Source organism: Numenius arquata, chromosome 23 (assembly GCF_964106895.1).
Source record: "Numenius arquata chromosome 23, bNumArq3.hap1.1, whole genome shotgun sequence".
Lineage (NCBI taxonomy): Eukaryota > Metazoa > Chordata > Aves > Charadriiformes > Scolopacidae > Numenius > Numenius arquata.
Genome location: NC_133598.1, coordinates 4,309,120 through 4,328,041, shown reverse-complemented (window position 1 = coordinate 4,328,041; position 18,922 = coordinate 4,309,120). Strand labels below are relative to the sequence as shown.

At 46.1% G+C, this 18,922-nt stretch overlaps 1 protein-coding gene across 3 annotated transcripts in view; it reads right to left on the bottom strand.

Annotated features, from left to right (window-relative positions):
• Window positions 1-18,922, bottom strand: part of TANC2 (tetratricopeptide repeat, ankyrin repeat and coiled-coil containing 2) — a 213,886-nt gene that overhangs the window by 52,660 nt on the left and 142,304 nt on the right. For all 3 annotated transcript variants that reach the window (XM_074162697.1, XM_074162698.1, XM_074162699.1), the window contains 2 exons: window positions 13,882-14,163; window positions 10,413-10,546 (listed from right to left, as the gene is read on the bottom strand). In XM_074162697.1, coding sequence (XP_074018798.1) covers window positions 10,413-10,546; window positions 13,882-14,163 — 416 coding nt within the window. The remainder of the gene's footprint in view (window positions 1-10,412; window positions 10,547-13,881; window positions 14,164-18,922) is intronic.

Here is an 18,922-nt window from a genome sequence, read left to right as displayed (position 1 = left end):
CTCCCACTCACCGGGTTTTCTTTTCAAATGTCACCGGTAGGATCCAAAAATATCCCGGCAAGGCAGGTGGGATGAGTTTTGTACCAAACCCACCGCTGCCCTGGAGCGTGGCAGCAAAGAATACAAATATTGTGAAATAAAGCCCATTTCTGAACTTGGAAAGGACAACATAGCTGAGGACACTGCGCACACGGGATTGCTGTGGCCTCTCTGGAGGCCAGCTGAGCTCAGATGAAAGGTGGCCCGTGGCTACCGGCTGTGATTAAGGCTTTCTGGCCAGCCCTCGGCTCGCAGCAGGCTGCGGGGCGGCGTATCCAGGCTCTGAGCTCTGCACCGCGCAGGATGGTACCCAGGAATGAAAACATCAGGCTCTGGGGTCCTCACACGCTGCTGGCTCAGCACCGGCTTTTCATTTTAAATAGAAATATATGAAATAACCAACGGGGTATAACGCAATGATTCCTTTCGCAGTCAAAATGAGGTGTGATGCATGCAGTGATGATAAAGCCAGGCTGTTATTTCAAGCACCAAGCCCTAATACATGTGTTTAATCTTTAATGGATACCTCCAAATTCCTAACAGAATTTTTCCTACCAGCCAGTCAAAATATAAAGTATTCCCTTAGAGAACAGCACTGGGTAAAGCAATAATAAAGGTAGTGATTTCTTTTCAACAATCCTGTTTATTTGGGGATTATAGCATGTGGATTCCACAGTATAAAGTTCTTAAGTGGCCGTCCCTTGATATCAGGTTCCCAGCAACAGAAACCAAATCGCTCTACGCAGAGCTCGTTTCCTACACAATAGACGTGTAGACACAAAAATAAAGTCTCCTTTTTACGAGAGGCCAATTAACTTCTTCCAGGAATCTAAAGAGCCACGTCATGGAAAAGGGGACACACCTAGCACCCATGAAGGGAATGGCTGCTTTTGGGTATTGGGCCATACATACAGTTACAACTCAATTAATTTAAGATATTGGACCATACATAGTTACAACTCCATTAACTTAAGCCCCTTCATGGACATTCTTGATCCTTGCGCTGGATTTACTGGTATATTAACAAAGCCTTCAACAGCAGGATAAATGCAATGCTTCATAGGCGGATCTGAAGCAAAACCAGTAAGCAATGAAGGGCTTGGAAAAGCAACCAAAGGAAAGGCATTACGATGTTCTCAGAAATGCAACTGCTCCAAAATTTCATTTTGATGATATTTATTCTCCGTGACATTTTCTCTATCTTTAAATCAAAGAGAGATTGCCAAAAGCCAGTGCCGCAAGTGGAGCCTGGTGTTAGAAATCAGGCTCCTCGCTCACACAACCAGAGCTGGGTGGGAAACAGATTTCTCACCCTGTAAAACTTTTCAAGGTTTCAAAGAATTTCCCTGTTCCACCCTTGGGAATGAGACCAGGGTTAGTGTGAAAAGTGAATGGAAGAGACTTCAGGACAACCCACGGGTTGGTGTTGACAGGGCTCATCCCCAAACAGGTCCAAACCCAGTCCTTTCTCCCTTGTATTAGGTGAAAGCATTTAATACCTGGCCACTAATGCTCTGGGGAAGGTTTCTTTCCAATTATTTCACTTTATTAATTGCTCAAGGATGCAGCAAGAGGGATGGATCGGCATCTCTGCTGCTTAGGATTCTCTTCTAAGGTATGGGAGACCACGTCCAGACCTTGCTCTGCATCTGACATGACCACTCCATATGCTAGTTGTAATTCTGGGGTGTTTATCAGTCTCTCCTCTTGCTCGACTGGAGAAGCCAAGAAGCGCATCCAAGGAAATAAATAAAAAAAAAAAAAAAAAAAGGAAGAACTTGCATAGGCTGGAAATGAACCTTTCAGAAAAAGGCATGCTCTCAATAAAAGCTTCACTTTCCATAAATCAAACTACTTTTCTTTAAAGAACTGCTTGAAAAAGTTATGACCAGCTCTCATCATAAACAAAATCCTTGAATTAAACATTTAATTTTATCTCGAAACTGTGTTACAATAAACGAAACCACCAGGGAACAGCATGCTCTTCCGAAGGCAGGGGCCTGCCTGGATGTTGTCACAAGCAAACATTTATTTTTGTCTGATACGATTTAAGGCGTAATTTTTCTAATCATAGTTTCAATTTGAAGTTTGTCACCACATAGCACTAAACGCTATAAACACCGAATTGGACTTCCAAAACTTTTAAACCTTCATTTCAGCTATCAGCTTTGTTAAATGATGTTTACAAAGTTGGGAGCTGAAAAATTCCTTGCTCTAGAGTTTGATTAAGTTTAAATCATTGGACTGCAAACATTAAGTAATACGACGCCTATAGGCAACCCTAACTCAAGAGAAGTGGATTACTACGAAGGATGGGAAAAGTAACACCTAGATCAAGAGAACTGTTCAAAGTACCTGTTTATGTCATTTTTCTAACGGCTGAGGACGCAGTTTCGACAAGTCGAGTGACTCCATGCTGAGAAACCAAGGCACTGTGTTGTTTATATTAAATATCAAATGCCAGAAGTTACAAACTTGTATAATTTCCTTTCTTGCTTGAAAAGGATCTTCAAAATAATTCACACTTCCATGATGCATATTTTACTTCCAGCGATCACCTCCTCTCCTGAGCTGATTTGATCTAGCTGGCTACACACCAAACAAGTACATTTATTGTGAGATTTTTAGTAGCCAATTTTTTAAAACATTAATTATGTGTTATACGGCTTGAGAAACACTAGATGCGGTGAAGGCAGAGCACTGGCTCCAACAGACCATGGCCAACGTTCAACACGACCCCATTCTCTCCCAAGGTAGGGTCAAGGAGCCCCAAAACTCTCATTTACTCAGAAATGACACAAACTTCATCTTCTTAACTGCTAGAGCAAATTATGAAAGACATTACTCATACTCTGTTTAGGTGCTCAATCTAGTAGGTCTTTGGGAGTTTCTTCTCCCTACACTTCCAACACCAGTCAACACTCTCTCCTTCCTGCTACAACCGCTTCCCACTTCTCCCTTCATCCAGCCTCATGTAACCTTCACGTTCCTACCACCCTTCTGCTGCCCTTCCCTTGGGTTCACTCCTTCTCTTGCCCCCTTCTCGGATGCAGGACTCGGCAACAGTGCTCCATCCTGACACGTAGATACCCCAAGTCCTTCCTGCAGCTCTCCTCCCCACGCCAAAATGCTTTGCTAAACCACAGCCATGGAAACTGCGCTCCAGATCTCCAAGGTCAAGCTACCGATTCCACCCGGCTTGGGCCCAGCTGAGCAGATATGGAAGAATTCCATGAAATCAGAGAAAAAAAAGGGGGGGAGATTTCCTCACACAGGTCAGGACCCAAGAAAACAACTGCTGGAAGAAAAAGGCAGACACCCGTGCGTTAAAAGCAAAACAGCTATTCCAAGGATAACGGAAAATCCCACTGGAAGAGGAGGGGAAGAGCTGCGTGAACACAGCAGGAGGAAGAGGCCATAGAGGGCACGGAGAGCGGAAAAAAAACTGAGGCACAAAAGAGATTGTGTACAAAGGGAGAGGAGAGACTGAACTGTGAAGGGAGGAAAAGAAGAGAGAGAGAAGGGGGAGTAAATGACACGTCAGGAGAGGCAGGAGATAAGAGTAATATGAGAAAGGCTGGAAGGACAGTGTGAACATCAAAGGAGAAAGAGGGGCTGAAGATGGCTCAAGGGAAATAAGTTATTTTTACTTAATAGGACAGGCCAATTTTAAGCAGTTCTCCGGCACTATTTGTGAAATAGAATATCCTCCATTTAAGAAGCATTCCTTTGACATCGTGCTTCTGGTGTGATTTGTCTCACCTTCCTTCTGTAAGCCTGTCGTGGAAGGAGGCCATCCTGCCAAACCCTCCTAAAAGGACCAACCTCACCGATCCCTGAGCTCACAGCATCACCCCAGTTCCTCCACTGCTCTTAAAGAGCTTCAACCTTGTATTTTAACCGTATTTCTGCGCCTAATCTTTTTTTGACCCACACAAAATAGCTTCAGATAATACCAGTGTGATGTTTTTCCCTGCCAAAATGCCATTTGCCAGGCATAATGCTGCTTGTAATAATGTAAATGGAAATTAGCGCTGCTGTACTTTATCCATTGCACATGACTGTGCATGTATGTGGTGACCCACTTTATTGGGAATGTTCATTACTTTTCCATAACCGAGTACGCCAGCAAATGCCCTCTGAAACTCATTAGTGTCGCAGGGCACCGAGGCTCAGGGGTAACGAATCCCTCCACCTCTGCCTAAGGTAGGAGTTCTCCCTTTTTTTTTAGACGCCTGCAGCATCCATAACGACATTTTGGCTTCTGGCTTGGAGGATGGGGAGAGGAGCCTCCGATGCCACCAACCGTGCTCAGCATCAGCCGAGCGCGCTAATGCGATGGACGTACAGCTCCTCCACCAGCTGCTCTACACAGGGCAGGACCCATTAGCACAGCAGAGCTGGCTTTCGGGTCCATTTGTTTAAGTGCTGCTACCACAAGCAACCACACAGCGTCCAGAAACCCAAAGAATATAGCTGCTCAATGGGTTATTTAAAACCGTTGAGCCAATCCATTAAAAATCCTCTGCGAGTAAAGGATAAAACCTTCAGGGAAAATGGGGAAGGTGACCCTAACCAAAGGGGACACAGTTCCGGCTTCTTGCTTTGAGCTGAACTGATCTCACCTTGGGCCACTGTAGCTCTGAACGGCGCTGGTGCCCCTTGCTGAAAGGCAAAGGTCACCTACAACATGTGGTTTTGCGTCAGCATTTTTCAACAGAGGCCAGGGTTGGTGGGAAAGCTTCTCATTTCATTTATCTGAGGTGAAGGACCAGCTCTGGACAAGTGAGGTTGAGTCACCATCACCGGAGCTGTTGAAAAGACGTGTAAACGTGGTACTGAGGGACGTGGTTTAGTGGTGGACTTGGCAGCGCTGGGTTAATGGTTGGACTCGATGATCTTAAGTGTCTTTTCCAGCCTAAATGATTCGATGATTGTAGAATTCGGAGGTCATGCTCCAGCTGAGATGCATCAGCCCAAGTTACACATTGCCCAGCAATTAATAATTTGGAGACAGAAAAGGGCACTGCAAGGACAGCCACGTGGTGACTTGGCGATGGTCACTCGCCTCCCCTGGCCAGAGGAAGTAAAACCGAGAAGTATTTTAAGGCATGAAAGATTAAACAGTAAAAAAGACAGAGAGAGCAAGGCGCAGCACGGGAGAGGTGTGGAGCTCCTTTTTACGGGATCTTAGGTTTAAAAACCTTACTGCTCATATTCACAGCTTTTTTTTTCAGCTTCACCTTAGCCGTTCTGTGTTATCAGGCAATATGTTTACAAGCACCAAACAACAGCAGAGGGGTTTGACAGCTACACGAAGCTCCGTACTCGGCTAGAGGTGGCTACAGCTCACCAGGAAGGCTGGCAAGCATCTATTGCAGCGAAGGAGCCAAGTCTGGCTTGACTCGTTGGCACTGCAGAAAAACTGGCAGCCTGCTCGCTGTCGGAGGGCAGACCTGAAATAAATTCAGGAATCCTGCAAACTTATTTCCATAATACATGCATATAGATTAAAACAAAAGACTAAGCAAGCGGTTTCGCCAGGAATGCTTATGTTTTATTTGCAAGTGTCAAGCTGGGTGTTGCGATGTGAGTAGTTTTATTCACGACTTCTGAGTTTGCCAGATCTGGCACAAGGACCCCTCCTGTCCTCCTTCCCTGCGCGTCTCTGCTCGTTCTACGGCACAAACTCCTACCGAGATGGGGGATAGAGGAAAAGCTGCGGAGAAACCTCCCCAGCAAGGACCACTCGGAAGCCCGCTGCTGAGAGCTGGGGTCTGACACATGTCCCCACGCTCCTCACGACGACCGGTGGGAAGTCCATCAGCAGCCACCCCCTCGGCTCCTCCTCAGAAGCAGGAGAAGCCCATGAGCGAAAGGGGAAAAAAAGGGGATGGTGCCAGCTCAGTTCGCGGCAAGAGGATTAATGCTACCTTTAAAATTAGGAAATTGATTCACAGAAATCTCTGCTAAGGAGCTGTTAACATTGCCGTATACTTAATATTTTCCTTGCAAGGAAATGGAAGGTCAGGCATTTACCTCTTGATGCCTCAAGTTTCCTGGCATGCTTCTTTATCCCTGTCTAAACAACACCAACCACAGCCTTGAACATGACCCTGGTGTGACAGCAAGACTTTGAACTTTGCCTTTTAAAAATATTCTCCCTCGACATATCCAAAAGGATCCCTGGGAGCTGGAACAGGACAGCCAGAGCAGGCCGGGATGCTCCAGGGAAGTCACACAAAGGCATTACGGTACTTGCAGTATTTTCTCCACTGATCTCTCAAGGCAGAATCACCCTGTTTCCACTTCCAAACTCTGAGTAAGGTGGGCTGTCGGGAAGAGAAATGACAAAACGAACAGAGCCATCTCAATTCTAAGCTTCTTGTTTTTTCTCTAAGCTCCTTGTTTTCTCTCATTCTTTCAGGAGAAACTACTGCAAACCCTGCAAAGTATCCAGGCCTTCCTGCCACGATGGGTACTCGTATGGCGAAAGACTCCATTTCTGATTAAAGAGTGGGACTGGGACATGAGAAACCTCCACAGACGCCCACTGGGGTCTGGAAGGAAGGGAATTTTGCCCTCTGGTTTTGATGGTTTTTTTTTCCTAAGACCCTCTGTGAGGATAACTTCAGATAACTCCTAAACCAGTTGGATGCAGTTTTCCTGGCACAGTTTTTGAGGACAAAAACTACACCTGATATCGGTTTTCTAAATTGCCTCATTTCTGAGCGTTTTTCTTCTCCATTAGTTTGCTGATGAACAAGGAACTAGAAATCATGGATGATTTCAAACTGCTCCCTAAGAATACAAGCAAATAATGCTCTTTTCCAGCATGGCAAGACTGAGCAGAGCTCCCGCTAGGTGGTCTTCGGTTACTTATTTCTAAAATTAATGATTTGTTCATCTCTGACAACAAGAGCTAAAAGCAACCCTTGCCCCTGAGAACTTACTGCATGAAAAACAGGCAGGAAAGTACAACCCTGAATAATCCAGAGGAGGAAAAGCAACTGTTCACCTTTCATATCTGTCATCATACACACACAGCTTCTGAGTTTTGGGATAAGTGACATTTTCAGAAGGAAGGGAGTGGGTGAGAGGCTCGGCATGCTTCCCACTGCCATTCTGGAGCCTGCCCCAACCAGTACTTAAGCCTGTGAGCATATTATTAATCCACTTTCATAACGATCTGCATTTCTCTAGCACAATGACCACAGCTCAAGCCGAGGACAGCCTGCTCTGCTCAGAGCAAGCAGACGTGGAACATCTGCACACAGCTTTATCTAACTCCTCACACGTGTTTCATGTATCTCCTAAAATATTCCCGACAATTGTGGTTGTCCATCACTGTCAACACTTTCTTCCCTACTTCAATTCCGACTCTAGTCTTAATGCAACTATAAAACACACATGTCCAAGAAATACTTCTCCAACCAGACTAACCTACGGGTCCGTCTTTCCTTCGCTTCCTTGGGCTCTTTTTTCTTCAGCCAGTTGAACAGAACTATTTTAAGTAGGGCATCAGCAATTATTTTTTTATTCCACAGCTACCGATACAGGAATACGCTGCTCTTCTCTCCCTTCCTCCTGCAAAAGGACATTCCACTTTCATTTTTTTCCTTCTTTTCTTTTTTAGATTAGACTTTGGAGAGCCTTTACCTTATCTGCGTGAAGGGTTTTCCTAAACTGTCCCCAAGAATGCCTGTTGGAGAACGCAGCATCAGACATTCAGATTCAGCAGCTAAATTATTTTAACCAACTATTTTTACTATTGTCTACCAAGACATTCGGTGTATTTGCTCTGTTTGAGAGTTCAGCATCTTCAAAGTCTCTTACAACCAGCAAATTCTCATGATCTCTCAAAGGCAAGTTAGATGCGTGCGATCGAGTGTCTGAATGAGGCGATCGCACACACAACAAAGAGCTCAACGCTGTTATTTTAACGGACTTTCAATTCTGTTGCCAGGTCAGTAATCCCTTTTCTCCCAGTGTCACTCGGAGACTTCAAAAACCACAGCTGGGGTGGAATAGTCGGTGTTTGTTTTATCTGGGAGGACATCATACGGCACGGCTCTCCCTAAGCAAATCAATTTATCTGCTGTTGACAGCAAGTATTCACCAGCGGTGATGCCGGCTGTGCTACTCAGGAGGCTGCTAAGAGTGCACCAGGCACACGATTTCCAGCTATCAATCTGACAAACATCCTAAAGCATTTTATTTGCCTTTATTTCCCTTCCTGAGGCTGGATAATCCATCAAACTTACTGTTTGGAGCATGCTGCACAGCAGTTCTGGACATGGCGCTGATGCAATAAAAAACAATTGCTGTTTATGATAAAGAATCATCAGCAGGAACATGGAGTTCAAAAAAAAATAAATCAAACAAACCAAAAAAACTCCTGTACTTCCAGAAAAATTTCCCTTTGTGGTAGGAAATGGAACTCTGAATCAGGATTTATGTGCTTTATTTCAGTGCACGGCTTCCTCCAGGCACACTCTGCAGCACCACCTGGAAGACAACTGCTTTTCCGAACTGAGAAAACCAAATAACACCGAGTTACGGATTCCTTCCAGCATCGGGTATCAAAGGACCGTTATCTGCATGGATCGCTTTTCTTTTAATAGGCAGGGAGACGAGATGCTGGTCTCCAAGGATCCCAACAAGGCTAATGGCAAAGCTGGGAATGGACCCAAGGTCTCGGAATGCTGAGTCAAGCCGTGCCGCTGCTGCTCTGACTCATCCCGGGGACTCTTTGCTCAACGCTAGGAAGCTTTGCAGAAGTTCCACGTGCTGCGTCAGCTCCTCAGGGAGAAGAAGCGCTTCCAAGTATTCTGAGGTCAACTCATCACTCTTGGCATTGATCTTCTCGTGAAGGCCTGATGTTTGGAAGCCGGTGAGGGCTGTTTCTGGAATCTGCCTACATTTACAGTAGTCGAGATTTACTGGGAGATTAACAATGGTACTAAAATGGGTAATCCTGCCGCTAGCACAAGAGGTACTTCATCTTCTAACTCATCTGTTACGTTCTGACAGCAAAACACAGGATCGGTTTCCCAAAAAAATTTTGGCTAAGGAATAAGCAGGGTTTAAAAACCTCTTCCCAAAGGAGTCTGGAGCCAAGGTATAACAACCTATTTTTATTTTTTTTTTTGGCTATCAATGTTGTTTCTTGCTCTTTTCTCCAGTGTTCGGAGAAGTAAAAAAGCTTCGGTGCATGATCTATGCCGTGGATATGACAGAATGTTTGAAAGAGTCATATCCTTTACCTTTTCCAGGAGGAAACTAAAGCTAAAACCGAATCCATTTATCAATTACGTTTCCAGCAGGATTACTTAAGCACTCAGGGGAAGAAAATCGAGATAGATGAGGTATTTTAAGCAGAGATAGCAGACTCTACACTTTCTGGCAGTCTGTAATGCAAAGATTTGCAAGGAATACGATGACTAATGTGTCCTGAACAAAACCAGACCTGGCCGTTGCATTCCTTTCCAGAACTCCACGTGGAAGAGGAGGAATATCAAGTCTTGATATTTAATTCACGCAGATATCACACGCTCTCTGCCTCGCCATCTGGGTGCGGCAGAAAAGCAGATAGGACAAGGCAGTATCTGGCACAAAGGGCCAAGCAAAACACATCCTGGCAATGATTTAGAACAAAGACTTTGCTTGACATTTTCCTCCCCAAAGCGGGAGCAGGCGACAGGAAAGCATTAACTGCTCACATCCTCTCAAAAGGTGTGGGAGGAGCAAACTCCTCGGATTTCAAAGCAACATAATGGCACCTTCCCACCACCACAAAAGTAAGGCTAAATCTCAGCAACACAATAAAATTCAAGCTGTAAATCCCATCTCCAGTAAGTGACAGTGTTACATACAACCCACTCCTGCCGTAGCAGCGACCGATTTACGTATCGCTCAGGCGACTATGGTCTCTTTTGCAGACTTGTCCAAAAAACGCCTGAAGTGCACACACAGCTCACAGTCTGCGCCCTTCCCCACCGTAAGGGGAAGGAAACATTGGTCAAACATTCAGTAGTTCTGTTTTCACTGCTGAATAAAAATTACAATTATTCTCATAGCTACGTCATACTGTAACATTTGTAAGGATAAAGCACGATGGCTGGGAAAGATAAACTTCCAGAGTAGGAGGGGAGTGTATGTGATGTAATGGGAATTTCATTTTACAGAAATTACTTTCCTAGGGTAATAAAACTTGTTCCAGAAGTTTTTCTCTAAACTCTCCCAGTAAGCATCTGAGCGCACGCATTTTCCAGCCCACCAGGTGGTGTAAGGCAGGAGACCTTCCAACGGGTCCCATTAAAATCGACATTTTCCCAAGGGCCAAACAATTCCCGCGAGGAACGTGTCCGTACCTGGGAAGCGAGTCTCCGCATGGCCTCTTCCTGGCGCCGGCGCATCTCGGGGGTCCCCGGGCAGCTCCCGCTGGCGATGGAGGAGTGAGCAGAGGGCGGCTGGGCCAAGGGCAGCTCTCGGTTTGCATCCACATCTGTCCAAGGAAAGAGGGTATGAATGGCTACAGGACACGCACAACCGACTTTATTATTAGAGGCTGTGTTCTAGCAGGCCATGCACGGCAGTTAAAATACTTTCCACGAATGCTCTGGTTCGGATTTCAGGCAAAAAGAGAAGCTCAACATGAGTCGGCAATGTGTGCTGGCAGCCCAGAAAGCCAACCACATCCTGGGCTGCATCAAGTGAAGTGGGGGCAGCAGGGCCAGGGAGGTGATTCTGCCCCTCTACTCCGCGCTGGTGAGACCCCACCTGGAACACTGTGTCCAGCTCTGGAGTCCTCAACGCAGGAAGGACATGGACCTGTTGGAATGGGGCCAGAGGAGGCCACGGAGATGCTGGGAGGGCTGGAGCCCCTCTGCTGTGAGGACAGGCTGAGAGAGTTGGGGGGGTTCAGCCTGGAGAAGAGAAGGCTCCGGGGAGACCTTAGAGCCCCTTCCAGTCCCTAAAGGGGCTCCAGGAAAGCTGGGGAGGGACTCTGGATCAGGGAGGGGAGCCATAGGACAAGGGGGAAGGGTTTGACACTGAAAGAGGGGAGATTGAGATGAGATCTGGGGAAGAACTTCTTTGCTGTGAGGGTGGTGAGAGCCTGGCCCAGGTTGCCCAGAGAAGCTGTGGCTGCCCCATCCCTGGAGGGGTTCAAGGCCAGGTTGGAGGGGGCTTGGAGCAACGTGGTCTGGTGGGAGGTGTCCCTGCCCTGGGCAGGGGGTGGCACTGGATGGGCTTTAAGGTCCCTTCCCACCCAAACTGTTCTGTGAGTTTATGAACAAGAGCCTGTGACACCGTCCAGCCAGACCAGAGGCTCCCCAAGAAACTTCTTTTGGAAGTAGAATTTCTGGGAAGGACCACTAAGATAAAGTGTTGAGCTTGTCTTGTTCATATTCTCCACTGTTATTTAATTGACGTTAAAGTAATCACGATAATTGAGTGAATTGTGCACTCTCAAAGGAATTGCTCTGTCTTCAAGTTTGGTGCCTTTTAGTGCAGTGCTCTCCTGCTCTGCAGTTCTGCCAGTAGATCTTCTCTCATTATGAACCACCGCTGGTTAATTTGGTTCCAACTCCTTCTTCAGTGGAGGCAGCCAATTTTTCTGAATTATGTGCCTATTTTATAACATAAATAAATGGAGAGCCCCAGCTAGCATATCCATCTGAAGCCCATTAATGTAATCAGGGGGAGAGAAGCAGGAGTAGCACCAGGATCTGGAAAAGGCTTGCAAACAAATAATGAATTATACTGGAACCATCTCTGTCAAGTTTAACTGCTTTCCATTGCGTTTTAGCTATTTCTTTTGCCTGGCAAAGCAGAAATTGGCTTTACCGGTAGCTTCCTGCAACAGCCCATTCACCTGGCCTTTGCAGAACATTTTCAAACCACTCTTATTTTCACTCATAGGCACTCATACAGAGTATTTCTGGATGACACTAAGACACGCAGCACTTGATGATGTCTAACTATTGATTTCTTTATTTTAGGATTGTTTTAAAAGCACCAGTCCTCCTAAGTGCAGAGGGTACTAGCAGAGGATTTCCCTGAATGGGTTGCTGCGATGCATCCTTGAGCTTGACTTGAAATCCTAATGCAAACAATGACCCATTTAATGGCAAACAACAAAGGAGCACGGCTACTGCCTACACAATTAAACCCTGAAGGTGTGAGCAGTGATGCACATTCCTGATTTTGAGCATGCAACACCACCTTCACCTGTATTATCTTTCTGAGACAGGAATTAAGAGGATGAGGCTGTTTTTATGCCAGTTTACTAATGCTGATAGCACAACTGCTGTTGTATAGTCAGGTCACCCAATTAGTATTTATTATTAAACATAGATTTTACTGAGCATAAGAGAACATTTTTTTTTTAGCATGTGAAAAAAAACACCAAAGAAACTTGCACAGTAACTATTACCTTCCATAGCTAGACTAGGACTTGTGATGTCTTTGGGAAATAAAGCCAAATTAGTCGACTGGTTCTGAAGGTCTCCATCCCAGTAAGTAACACTGAGGAAACACTCACCTTCCAACTTCAGGGACAAACCCGAGTGTGAACGAAACAACAGCGTGTTTGGTGTGACCAAGGATCTTCATCCTTCGTGCGTGAAAGATGCAGGGCACCCTCTCATTTGAAATACCCAAGCTTTTAGTCCAGAAACAGTTAATTACACTAGTCTCTTTGATCTCCACAACCCCCCTGAGCAGACTGGGGAGACACACAGTTGGTGCACTGCAGAGCTGCAGTTAAAATATAGAAACAAGCCCTGCCTTTCACTACGCATTGTTCATTTAGCTCTGACAAGTGACACGATGCAACATGCCAGCGTTCAGTGACATTTCAGATATTTCGACATGGCTACAGAGTACTGCACTCCAGTAAACAGATTTAACTGCAGTTTCACTGAGATACAGTGACCTAGATCCTTAGAGATACCTTCAGGTACCTAACCCAGTATTTTTAGTCCTGTCTTATTCGCTTACCGAGAGCTGAGTGATTTTTAAATGCTGTCATCCCCACCTGCAAACATGTCAGCACAGGAGAGACCACAAGAGGCAGAGCAATCCTGGGTGCTGAGTCTACACGGGTTTGTGACACCCCTCCAAACCCCGAACATTTATACCATGAAAAACTGGGATTAAAAAACATATGGGAAGGAGAATGCATTGGCATGGATTGGTAGTAATAGAGTATTGGCAATTAAAATGGGAGTCTTCTCAACCAGAGGAAATCCATGATATTTCTAAGTCAGGGAAATAAGACACACTATTTCGATTCTTCAAGAAGTAGCTTTGGAACAGAAGCAGTATAAATAGCCTGGAGAAGAGAAGACTGAGGGAGGTTATAATCAATGCTTATAAATACTTAAGGGTGGGTGTCAGGAGGATGGGGCCGGTCTTTTTTCAGTGGTGCCCAGGGACAGGACAAGAGGTGATGGGCACAAACTTGAACATGGAAAGTTCCACCTAAACATGAGGAGGAACTTCTTTCCTGTGAGGGTGGCAGAGCCCTGGAAGAGGCTGCCCAGGGAGGTGGTGGAGTCTCCTTCTCTGGAGACATTCAAAACCCACCCACACACGTTCCTGTGCAACCTGTTCTAGGTGGACCAGGGGGTTGGACTGGATGATCTCCAGAGGTCCCTTCCAACCCCGACCATTCTGTAATTCTGTAAATATTGCAGGCAGGTGCTTCCTTTGCTTGGCAACAAAATCGAAGCTAATTTCTTGGGCCTGAAGAGGAATGGGTTCTTTTCACCCCAAACCATTATAAAAGCTGATGGAAAAGGTGACTGTTGAAGATGCGTGTGGTGCTGTACTTACGTTTCGGGGAGGCATGGGGGCTGTCAGAAGCAATCTGTCGCATCCGTGTCCCGTGGCAGCTGAGGGCCACCAGCCTGGAGATGATGGCAGTTTTTCCAAACCCAATGTTCCCGACGATCACGACGCCTCGGTTGATGCTGGCGTTGGAGCTCTGCAGCTGCGCGTCGATCTCGTGGAAAACCCAGTCCCGGCCAACGAAGACGGACTCGGTGGTGATGCTGGGCACCTCGAAGAGCAGCGGCTTCAGGGAGATGTCGGGAGGTCGGTAAGGTGCGAAGCGTACTATAAAGAAGAAACAGAGGGAAAGAACATAAATATCAATGCTAACGGTAAAACTGTTTAAACTTCCTTAGAAATCTTTTCATTGCAAAAGGTGAAAAAAATACAAGCTTGTTTATTACCCACAGGTTTGTTAAAAGCATCTGGGTCATTCATAGCGTTTTCCACCCAAGGAGTTCAGAGAATTTTACAGGAGGAAGTCGTTTACAGCTGGGGAAAGGGAAGCTGGAGAAATGAATTTTTTTTTTCTTAAATTCACCATAATTAAAGGCCATGCCACAGGCAGAACGGCAGCTGTCCCCATCCCCCTGTGACACAGTACTGTACTTCTCTTCAATATATAGATATATGGCTGTTCACCTGTTCAAGTACAATAAGGATGAAAAAAATCTTGGTGCTTAGAAGTGTTAAATCAGCCCAAGCAAAGTTATTTCAACTCTTTTAAAGTATAAAAACGAAAACAGACTGCTGATAGGATTTTCCTGCACGGCAATTAAAACATTTTCTCTTTTCCCAAGGAAAAATGGTGTTGCAGACAATGTTAACGAGGAGTATAAGAAATACCTCCCGATAAATCACGTGTGCTGGTGGCAAGGCTGGCATCTAAAAACATGGCTATTGACTGTGGCACTTTTCCCATTTTTCTATGCATTAGATCATAATAAAGCGCACAACTAAACCCAAACCAGCCTTGAACCTTTTTTCAGGAACATTTGGGGGTGGAGGGAGAGGGTATCTGCCGTTCTTTCCATTTGGCACAAGCTATCTAGGGAATGCACACCTAAAAAGAGTAACGATTATGCACGGCTCCGGTGCAAAGATGCTATTAGAAAGATCAACTCAGATGGTGCGTTCTGCCTATGAGATCTGTAATTGGGAGATGACACGTATAAATCCGGGGGAAAAAAGAAGTGATGGAAGTACTTTGTGTTGGCAGAGACAGTTGCTGGATCTTCCCACTTCATTGCTGAAATGGTTTCTTAATTAAAAATGTTCAGAAGGTGGCCAGAAAGACAGCAGGTGAGTCCCACTGCGAGGGAGGTTAGTCACACTGTGGGTTTTAGCTGCAAAACTTGAATTTTAGAACATTATTCCTTCAAGTCATGGCTCAGGGACGTGGATGAAGCTACATCCATGGGACATAATTCCAGACCTGGTACGGCAGCTCTGAACACACCTTCCACCTGCCAAACACCTATTGTGTTCACACACAACACATGTATAAAGCCACGTGGAAAGCTCTGGAAAATCTGAGCTGTGGATCACAGAAGTTGAACTCCATTTGTTTTGAGATCACACACTGCAAACGAAAACAACCATACAAAATCTAGGTGTCTTCACAGCATATTTTAGAAGAAATTCCATGAAGCTGCAGAGGAGGAGTTCCCTGAGCAGAGGATTTAAGTAAAAAAACCTATCAGTTTGCAGGGTGTTATCTCTTGCCATCATCACACTCCCATCATTTACATTAACTGCTTCCACTGGAGCCCTTTGGTTTCTTTGAAGTTTTAAAAGCCCTCAGACACTCAAAAAGCCCAACCATCACTCAGGGTGTTGTTCCTTCGCCCACTCACCCTCTGTGGGGTGGTTTAATCCCCTTGAAACCCTCCTGCTCCAGCCTGAAGCCCTCGGGGGGACAGATAACACTATTGCAGGCTTTTTACCAAACTCACTGAAAACAGTTCATCAAATTACAACAGGGGGATGCTTTATCTACACGGGAAGAGGTTATGGCTGTGCTACAGTAAGATCAAACTGACAGAGGGGAGATTGAGCTGAGATCTGGGGAAGAAATTCTTTGCTGTGAGGGTGGTGAGAGCCTGGCCCAGGTTGCCCAGAGAAGCTGTGGCTGCCCCATCCCTGGAGGGGTTCAAGGCCAGGTTGGAGGGGGCTTGGAGCAACCTGGTGTGGTGGGAGGTGTCCCTGCCCAGGGCAGGGGGGGTGGAATTCGATGATCTTTAAGGTCCCTTCCAAGTCTAACCATTCTATCATTCTATGAAGATCTTACTGTAAATATCAACACACAGGTTACGAAGAGACCAGGGTGCTGTGTGGAGCCAGGTGCTTTGTGTGACCGGTGCCTGCTCCCTCCCAGCCCAGCAGCAGCAGCAGAGCGGCTCCCCGACCCCAGCGCTGCCCTGGGACCATCCCCAGGGACCACGGAACTCATGCCCCCCACTCGAATCACCCTGAAGTCCTCTGCAGACCAAGCAGGGAACTGATCCATTAAACCAGAGCTGATAAAGGGGCTGGGATTTAATGTTGCATCAGATATGCCTAAAGAAAATAACTTGTATTTTAACACATTAGGTATCTTGAGCCATCCTGAGCTTCCCTTTTTTTTTTTTTTTAACTGATACAGAAAAATGCTGCAGACAGGAGCTGTATTTTTATTCCTGCTGGAAAATGATGAATATGCTTTAAATTTATCCTAGGGTGGAGATGGCGTTTGAATCGCATGAGCTCACAAGCAGCTCGTTTGGGGCCGGTCACGCGAGCGCAGCGGGATGTGCTGGCACGGGACGGTGCAGGACACGTGTCCCCATCACAGCTCCCAGCTCTGGGTGTCAGCAGGACTGAAGGGCTTCCCACCAGAGGATGGCACATGGCACGAGCAGCAGCACGTGGACGTGGCAGAGGTAACCAGCTGTAGCGGCCCAACTGATGCAAACTAAGCATTCCAGCAGCGCGTTTGACAAGGGAAATGTTTTGTTTCCATCGTGCCACCGATACTATATGTAGAAAGTTAAATCAAAAAAAAATAATAAAAAGACTCCATTTGGAAAACATCAAGCTGAGATTTGTGCTTGATAAGCTACAGCTTGACTTCACTTGTGCGTGTGTGTATATATGCGATATGTCGTGTTAATAAGTGAAAATGAACAGTATCTCTTCTGAAAGCCAGAACCTAACAGGTACCAAATGGTCTCGGCTAACGCAGAGACCAGACTGATTTAATATAAAAGCTGTGGGATCCAATAGGCTCCTGCTTTACTTGGTGGAGACCTGGACTCAATCTTGGTTTTATATTTTGTTCTAGATGCGGTTTGTTGCCATTTTGGTATCCCTGCTGGAAACCAGATCTTGCTGTCCAAAGAAAGCCCTTAGAAGGCTCAGCTGCAGAGCCTGGGTATTGCCAGTACATTGAGAGGAAGCCCAGGTGAGAAGCACTTTAATATTTATTACAATGAAACGTGTTTCCCATCCTTGGAGGTGTCCAAGGCCAGGCTGGACGGGGCTTTGAGCAACCTGGTCTGATGGGAGGTGTCCCTGGCCAGGGCAGGGGCTTAGTTCTAGATGGGCTTTAAAGGTCCCTTCCAACCCAAACCATTCTGTGATTCTGAGTAACACAGCATCTGCTGTGTCCTTCATTAAATAAGAACCCATAAATTAACCAAATGTCTGAGTTTATTTCCTTCACTTGCTTAGACTGCAACTTCTTCCAAGTGTCATCTTAAACGTACACATCCATCAGGATGAAACCGGTGCCTGTTTTTCACAGACTGTGTATCTGTGTTTTTAAGAAGTGCATGAAACCCTCCTACTCAAAAGGTGACAGTATTAAACACACACCATGAGGTGGAAAAAAAAAAACCCAAAAAATTATAAAAGCCAGTTTAAGGAAAACATGCTACTGCCATACTGCTTGTATTGGTAAATAATAGATTGGCGGAGTTTGAGCCATCCTCTCCTCCACTCCAAACCTCACCTAAACACCACAGTCCTTCACACCCAGCATCAGCGTTGACCCTTTGCTTTTTGGAGAAAACAAACCCCATGGTGGCAACAGTCGGGATGTTCTAGTACCATATAATTTGGTTGCCATCTGGCTCCTGCTCCACGGTACATCCCTGCCACCACCCTGCGCTCGGGGTTACAGCAACCCCCGACAGCGTCAAACCCCGCCGGCTGGAAACAGTAAAAGCAAAAACTGCGTTCACCATCCCATTAAAAACCTGCCCCTGGTACCAGCACTTGTCATGCTCTCAGCTGTCGGGATTGCCGAATTACTCCCCTGGTAAATTAAAAGATTTAACAAAAAATAGCAGGGACGGTCGCCCATTTAGTTTCTCTGCACTGGGATTCTTGAATCACAGAATCACATGGGGTTGGAAGGGACCTCTGGAGAACATCTCCTCCAACCTCCTGCCAGAGCAGGTCCACCCAGAGCAAGTCACACAGGAACGTGTCCAGGTGGGGTTGGAATGTCTCCAGAGAAGGAGACTTCACCACCTCTCTGGGCAGCCTCTTCCAGGGCTCTGCCACCCTCAAAGTGAAGAAGTTCCTCCTCATGTTTAGATGGAACTTTCCATGTTCAAGTTTGTGTCCATTTCCTCTTGTCCTGTCACTGGGCACCACTGAAAAAAGACCGGCCCCATCCTCCTGACACCCACCCTTTTAAGTATTTCTAGGCGTTGATCAGATCCCCCCTCAGCCTTCTCTTCTCCAGACTAAAAAGACCCAAGTCCCTCAGCCTCTCCTCGTCAGAGAGATGTTCTAGGCCACTGGAGCACTGAACACTGGGAACAAACCGGGGGGCTCTAACGTGTCCCCTGACTCAGCGCCAGGAATCGCTTCACTATTTCAGCCCAGTGCCAAGACTGGAGATATTAAAGTTAAACCCAAGTTTAGGATTTCCAGTTGGAAGAAAGAGCTGGGGATTCTAACAGTCCAGACCGAGGCAATTTCACGGTAATATCTGGAACATGTCGTATTTTTGGGGGGAAGCAAAACCTCCTCACACGTTCAATGAAATGAAAAT